This window comes from Schistocerca serialis, chromosome 4 (assembly GCF_023864345.2).
Source record: "Schistocerca serialis cubense isolate TAMUIC-IGC-003099 chromosome 4, iqSchSeri2.2, whole genome shotgun sequence".
NCBI lineage: Eukaryota > Metazoa > Arthropoda > Insecta > Orthoptera > Acrididae > Schistocerca > Schistocerca serialis.
In genome coordinates, this window is record NC_064641.1 from 91,288,505 (window position 1) to 91,295,440 (window position 6,936).

The following is a 6,936-nucleotide window of genomic DNA, read 5'->3' on the forward strand; positions in this document are numbered from 1 at the left end:
GAATATGAGGTTGGTTACGGCAGTAGAGCGTGGAGTATCCTAAAAGCAACAAAACAGTTTTACAGCATTTGTAGTAGAAACTTTTATCTGTTGCTTGAGCAGGTATTTGTAACTGTTCTTATCTGCAAACTACTTTCTTTCGCTTACGCCATAGTCCCGCAGCGATCGCAGGGTCGGCGTGGTTACAACAGATTTGGCAATGTTAGTTTTAGGGATGGGCGGATGCCCTTTCTGCCACTACCCCGTATCCCCCCCCCAGGATGGAATCAGTGTACCTCAACTGTCTGCGTCTAGTGTAAATCGTGAAATAGTGCGGACGTGTTTCAAATGTCTGCAACGCGTGTAACTGAGGCGGAATGTGGGGACCAGCCCGGTATTTACCTAGCGGGATGTGGAAAACAACCTAAAAACCACATCCAGGCTGGCTGACACACCTGCCCTAGTCGTTAATCCGCCGGGTGGATTCGATCCGGGGCCGGCGCGCCTACCCGAGTCCAGGAGGCAGCGCGTTAGCGCTTGGCTACCCTGGCCGTTTTATTTCAGCACGTATGTTTCTGTGAAGCGCTTTGTTAAAGTCACGTTTAACTAATATAGCATTACTTATAGACTGCCATACTATAGAAATCAACTGTAAAGGTGACAGAGGAGTTTCAGCGCTGAATCTATAAGTCGGAAGTGAATGTATCATAAGAATGAAACCTACCTAATGTTTATGGAGCATAAGAAAGACGATAAAACACAATGGTGGCACACAGTCTGGGTTCAAGCGTAGTATGTGTGGTACTGTGGAGCTGAATATCAAAGTGTAGAGGACATATCACTATATTCTGTCCATTACACCTTATCAAAATAGGTTTAAGACTGGATTGGAACTTGTAATGGTACTTGAATTACGTAACCATTACGGCACCTCACCTCAACCTCTCGATACCAGCAATATTGTACTGTGTTTCTGTAGAATAGTTAACATATTTCTGTGACAACATTCAGATTTGATTTCATTAATGTAGAAGTACTTTTATACATCAATATGTATATATCGCAATGATATTATTTTTATGTGTATTATTTCTTTTGTCTCTATGATCTTTGACGTACTTGTAACTCTGATTTTTGGGCGCATAAGCGATTATTAGAGACTCAAGCTTTGGTCGTCATGTTAAAGAGACGCAAATTGTAGTCAGTTTATGAAATGTGAACTTTAGCAGTGAGGAAGATATTTTCAAGTATGTTTTATATTGTGAAGTGATGTTTTGCAACGAGTTACGTGATATTGCAACAGAAGTAATAAAAGAGAAGTGTAATATAAATTTGGAGTGCTGATTACTTTTTTACATCACCACTGTCCTACTTTGCAAAAGTTTAATCTTGAAGAATGGTTTATATAACACATCTATAAAACTTTTGAATATCGCATAATAACACATAGGCCTCTCTGCATCCGAGCTTGGAATCATCACTACCTAGATTTTCGACGTTTGAGCCATGAGTTCACAACGAGACCAGCGTGGGAAACACGAAAAGATGAGTGCCTAGTTTATCCATTATTTCAAGAAATGAATTTATTAACTGTGCTCTAATGACACCTGTCACATAATGTAACTTTGTTGTTGCCCGAAAATACAATATTTAGCAGCGTGAGCAACACTACAATCATAATTAATTTTTGACCTTTGTTGTGGTAGGGTTGTTAGAAACTTCATATATAATGATGTTAAAATGTAGTGAAAAAGTTGTGTATGATGGTAATTCCATTTATTTTTGCATATTTATTTATAAATATCTATGTACAAAATGATCTGTAGTCTCAGTGCTGGCGCTCTTGCAAAAGCCCTAAATACTTGTAAATGGTCAGTCGGTGGACAGCAGAGGACGGTGTTGTCGAGTTCAGCCCAGCAGGGCAGCCTTGGCGTGCAGGTGGGCGGCGGCAGCCAGGGCTCCAGGGGCGCCAGCCACCGCTGGGCCCAGGGCCGCGATCGAGGGGGCGAGGCCGCCGACCAGCGCGGGGGGACCGACCGCGTAGGCGGGGGCGGCGGCGATGGCGGCGGGGGCGGCGATGGCGGCGGGGGCGGCGAGGATGGCGGCCGAGTTGACGATGGCGTCGCGGGCCTGTGTCTGGGCGACGGCGGTGAGGTGCGCGCCGCGGGCGGCAACCACTTCAGGGGTGTCCAGGGGGTGTCCGCCGGGGCCGATGATGATGTTGGCCGGAGGCTGTGGGATGGCCGGCACGGCGATGGGGGCGGCCGCGTAGGCCGGGGCTGCTAGACCGGCGCCCACGATTCCGGCTCCCAAGAAGCCGGGCTTGGCCACAGCCACGGCCAGCACCGCACTCAGGACAATCTGAGAGAACAAGAAGGCGTTTTCAAGTTGCAGGCTGTCATAAAACTAAAAATGTGGCAATGTGTGAAAGCACAACAGGTACATGAAAATATGCATAAGTTGTTCTAATCTTATCGACTCACACATGGCTATATTTTCTGTTTCGCATCACGCCTTTCAAAGACTCTGAGTCCATCTGAAATCAGTTGCAAAATGTTTGCCCATTATGGGAAGATCCTTTTTACATGCGCTGCCACTAGTGGAACAAATTAGCACTAGGAGAAGATATTCATTTGTCTTTTAAGTCCCACCGACATTAGCCACTAAACTCATTGTCTTGACAGAACTGTAGCGTGTCTTTGGTATAGACATAATATGTAGATAGTTTTGCCAGACCATTGTGGGAACGAAGTCTCGCTACACCTCTTTAGCACTCCTCTATCTGCAGGAACTCTAATGTAATGACAAGTTAAGCCACCTGCCATTTCAGATCCCCCCCTGTAAGGAGTTGTGATATCTTGGCCAAGTAGTGCAGCCTCAGTGTAATAGAAACTGTCTGCTGTCATGGTTGTCATGTTTCATAGCTAGTCTCAATCCAGCACTAACCAAATAAATAATGTCACCTTACTGTCTACACTATGCTCTGTGAAATGCATGACACTCAGCTGTCTGTATGTACTTGATTATCAGTAGCAGATCCAGTTACTAACCATTGCAATAAAAGTTCATGTATTACTCATGTATGATGGCCCATGTGTCTTGCATTAAATAAAATAAATAACAGCTATTGACAATATTACCTTCAAAAATGTTTACTCTACATTTCATTTTAAGAAGTTGTTGATGACTGTAAATGACACATGAAGTTACCCTTGTGCTTGATACACAATCCATAAGTATATCTAAATTTTCTTAATCCACATTACTTTCCAACAGCTGTCGGGTAATGCAGTTACTGTATACATTAATAAAACCACACTGATCATTAATTTTATCTCTGGTTTGTCTCCCATGGAGGAAAATATTTCCAGCTAGTAGGTACATCATAATGAAAGGAATGTCGAAAGTAAAATTAACACTACGTGAGTAAAATTATGTTTTAGTCATGAAAACGTGAAATTCTCCTCATAATATCAATAACACAACATCTCCATTTTATTTTATACTTCAGGAAAATGAGTGCTTCAACATAATTCTGCAGTGAGGAGATAAATCAAGTAGAATATGTGTTGAAGTTTCTCTTCTGATAACAGAGAATCATTCTGTTTGCATTTAACTAGGTTTGTGCATAGGTAAGACAATCGATATTCATCTCGATTCCACATTCTTTGGATAGCTCCCCATTTCCGTCCGTTTCTCTTGGACAAAATATATATTTTGAATATTGCGCCCTACTAAACACAACTTTTTGTCGTTTCATGCTATCTCGACTGGCAATTGGCAGGATAGGGTAAGTCTCCTTGTGGCAGTCCAGATTTGCTTTAATGGCCACGTTTTCAACAGAACTTTCAAACTTAAAATTTTTTCCTTGATGCTCGCATTTTTTCCTGTGTGCAGCTCAAGTTAAACTGTTTGTTACACCTCAAAAAACTGAGGAACTCAGATACTGTTATAAATGTTTTCGTATTTTATAATTCTGCACCCCATGGTGCACTCTGGCCAGTCTACAAGACGACCACTCGAGAACATGCATCTTTACTCAGCGCATAAATAGGCGAGGATAGCAGCAATAGTCATAGCTCCGTCAGCTCATTTTGCTAAGAGAGTTATACTTAGATTGTATTTTGTAACAAATTCATTTTATATGTACCTCGTATATGTCAATGGTATGTAATATTATAATGCTGAATTAGATTTTCTTTTTCTCCTCACAGCTAAATTTTCAAAATGCTAAAGACGGAAACTGATTTAAGATAAGGCAAATCAGAAGGATGTATGGTGGCATAAACCGGCAGCGCTATGAAATTTCTTGAGAACATTCATTACAAGCTACTCTCGACATTTTGCCTAGCATTTTATTTAAAGCAGCGATGAGGTAAGAAACGAGAAGTATCTTTATCATTGGAAGCAATAACACGCTATCCTGAGTGTACTGGCCAAACAAAGCAAAGTAAAATACTAGTGGATAACTGGTTGGTATTAAATTACTTTTTAATGATATTTGGGCTATTTTTCAGTGTGCTGCCTGTCTGAGTTTCGTTTATCCAGAGTCTGTTCCAACTGAGTAGGTATTTTAATGAGTTTACAGGTACTTTTTCCACTAAGTTCTTGAGGTCGGTTGGCACAACACTAGCAACGTTGCACTTACATTGCAAATAATGCTGTATGTCTCCAGAGTGAAATTTTATCTCTGCAGCGGGGTGTGCGCTGATATGAAACTTATTGGCAGATTAAAACTGTGTACCGGACCGAGACTCGAATTCGGGACCTTTGCCTTTTGCGGACAAGTGCTCTACCATCTGAGCTACCCACGCACGACTCACACCACGTCCTCACAGCCTTACTTCCGCCAGTACCTCGTCGCCTACTTTCCAAACTTCACAGAAGCTCTTCTTGCAGAACTAGCACTCCTGGAAGAAAGGATACTGTGGAGCCATCGCTTAGCCACAGCCTGGAGGATGTTTCCAGAAAGTAGGAGACGAGGTACTGGCGGAAGTAAAGCTGTGAGGACGGGGCGTGAGTCGTGCTTGGGTAGCTCAGTCGGTAGAGCACTTGCCCGCGAAAGGCAAAGGTCCTGAGTTCGAGTCTCGGTCCGGCACACAGTTTTAATGTGCCAGGAAGTGTCAGTGTTGTATGTCAGCTAACTGGGAACAAAGATCTAAGCAGAGACAACAAAATATCAGCTGTGCAAGAAGAAATTAAGGTGAAATATGATGTGGCCTATGAACCTAGACGGGTTGGCATTCCGTCAACAGGTTTTCTGGAGAAAACCGCAGCTTTCAGGCTGCAGAGCCATGCAGTCAAGCACAGCACGAATTACGACACCTCAGAGGCCGGCGACACAGAGCAGTTGCGAACGCTCGCACTCACCAGGCACTTCATGGTCGGCAATGAGGGTTGTCGGCTGTTGCAGCTGCTGAACTCTGCCTACGGACTGCGTCCACACACTATATATACCGCAGTCCGGCGCCGCTCTAGCGTGAAAGTACTAGCGGGTGTCCTTCCCTCTATCTCTTCATTGGGCGTTGACTGTGCGCTGTGCCTGACGCAACACACACTGATTACAATAAATTGTAGGCAACGCTGTAGCTACTGTGGTAAGGAGCCAACGGAACCCATTGTCAGATATTAGCAACATATTTAAAGAATAAAAACTGTAATAAAATAAACTTACTCTCATCATTGTTAAAAAAAACTAGTACATTACAGTCAATTTCTACATTTTTACCGTCTTTACAGACTTTCAGATCAACGAGCAAAACGTCTTATTTCAAATAGACAATACTGCAATGCGCTTATGCGGCTAATAAAAGGTGTTTGAAATCATCTTCATACAGATGGCGCATCGCTTAATATGCTTTATTTAGACTACTGAAGAACTGTAGCTTAAATGATTTCATAATGACCATCAAACTTTGTGAGAAAACAAGCAGCGTTTGAAGCTATATAAATACAGAGAATCTTTAGCGCCTCAATTGTGTGGGAGACAGAGGGTCCTAAACACAATATTTTGAGATACGGAACTAGTGGTTCCAAGCTAAAATTTCGCGTAATATGCCTTGAAAAAGCTGTGCATGTGAGACTTGCTTATCTTTCTGTATCGATTTTAGTCATGGTAGCCTGGAACCAAGTACACATCCATATTTATTGTTCACACAGTTCATTTCCTGCTATGGAACACTACTAGGTATTGAAAATGGAAGTCTTATTAACAATTGGGCTATATTGCTGAGAGAATGTCGCAAAATATCATTCACCGCTGTAATGCATACATTCATCATTGTAAGCATACACGGCACTGGCATCCACATTTCTTAACAGTAGCCATAACCTTAATTGTTGCTATAAGTATATATTGTTTATTTCTTCATCTCAAAGTAAGGAATTTAAAATTCTCCACCATCTGTATAATTTTCGCTCTAAAGATTTGGAACTCCAAAACTATCTATTTCCATCAAAAGATGCATAGGATTATAGTTGGTGGTGACTTTAATTTATACACGATATTTTGGCGAAAATACATTTTTAATTCCGGAGGTACGCACAAAACATCATCCGAAATTGTGCTAAACGCATTCTCTGAAAATTATTTCCAGCAGTTAGTTGATGAGCCCACGCGAATAGTAAACAGTTGTGAAGACACTCTTGACCTCTTAGCAAGAAATAATCCTGAGTTAATAATGAGCATCGAAACGGATACAGCGGTTAGTGAGCACAAGGTTGTCGTAGCGAGACTGGATATTGTAACCCCAAATCCTCGAAAACTAAACGAAAAGTAAACGTATTCCAAAAAGGAGATAAGAATTCACTTGACGCCTTCCTGAGAGACAATCTCCACGCCTTCCCAATTAATAATATATGTGTAGACCAGATGTGGCTTGAATGCAAAGAAATAGAATCGTCAGCGATTCAGAAATTTATACCAAATAAATTAACAAACGACGGAGCTGATCCTCC

General features: G+C 42.0%; 1 protein-coding gene across 1 annotated transcript; it reads right to left on the reverse strand.

Annotated features, from left to right (window-relative positions):
• Positions 1 to 1,749: 1,749 nt before the first annotated feature.
• LOC126473626 (cuticle protein 18.7-like) lies at positions 1,750 to 5,401 on the reverse strand. The gene is made up of 2 exons (XM_050100800.1): positions 5,350 to 5,401; positions 1,750 to 2,340 (listed from the first exon to the last, which is right to left on the reverse strand). Exons 1-2 carry the CDS (start codon positions 5,359 to 5,361, stop codon positions 1,888 to 1,890), a joined length of 465 nt encoding a protein of 154 aa, XP_049956757.1. The 5' UTR covers positions 5,362 to 5,401; the 3' UTR covers positions 1,750 to 1,887.
• Positions 5,402 to 6,936: the final 1,535 nt, after the last annotated feature.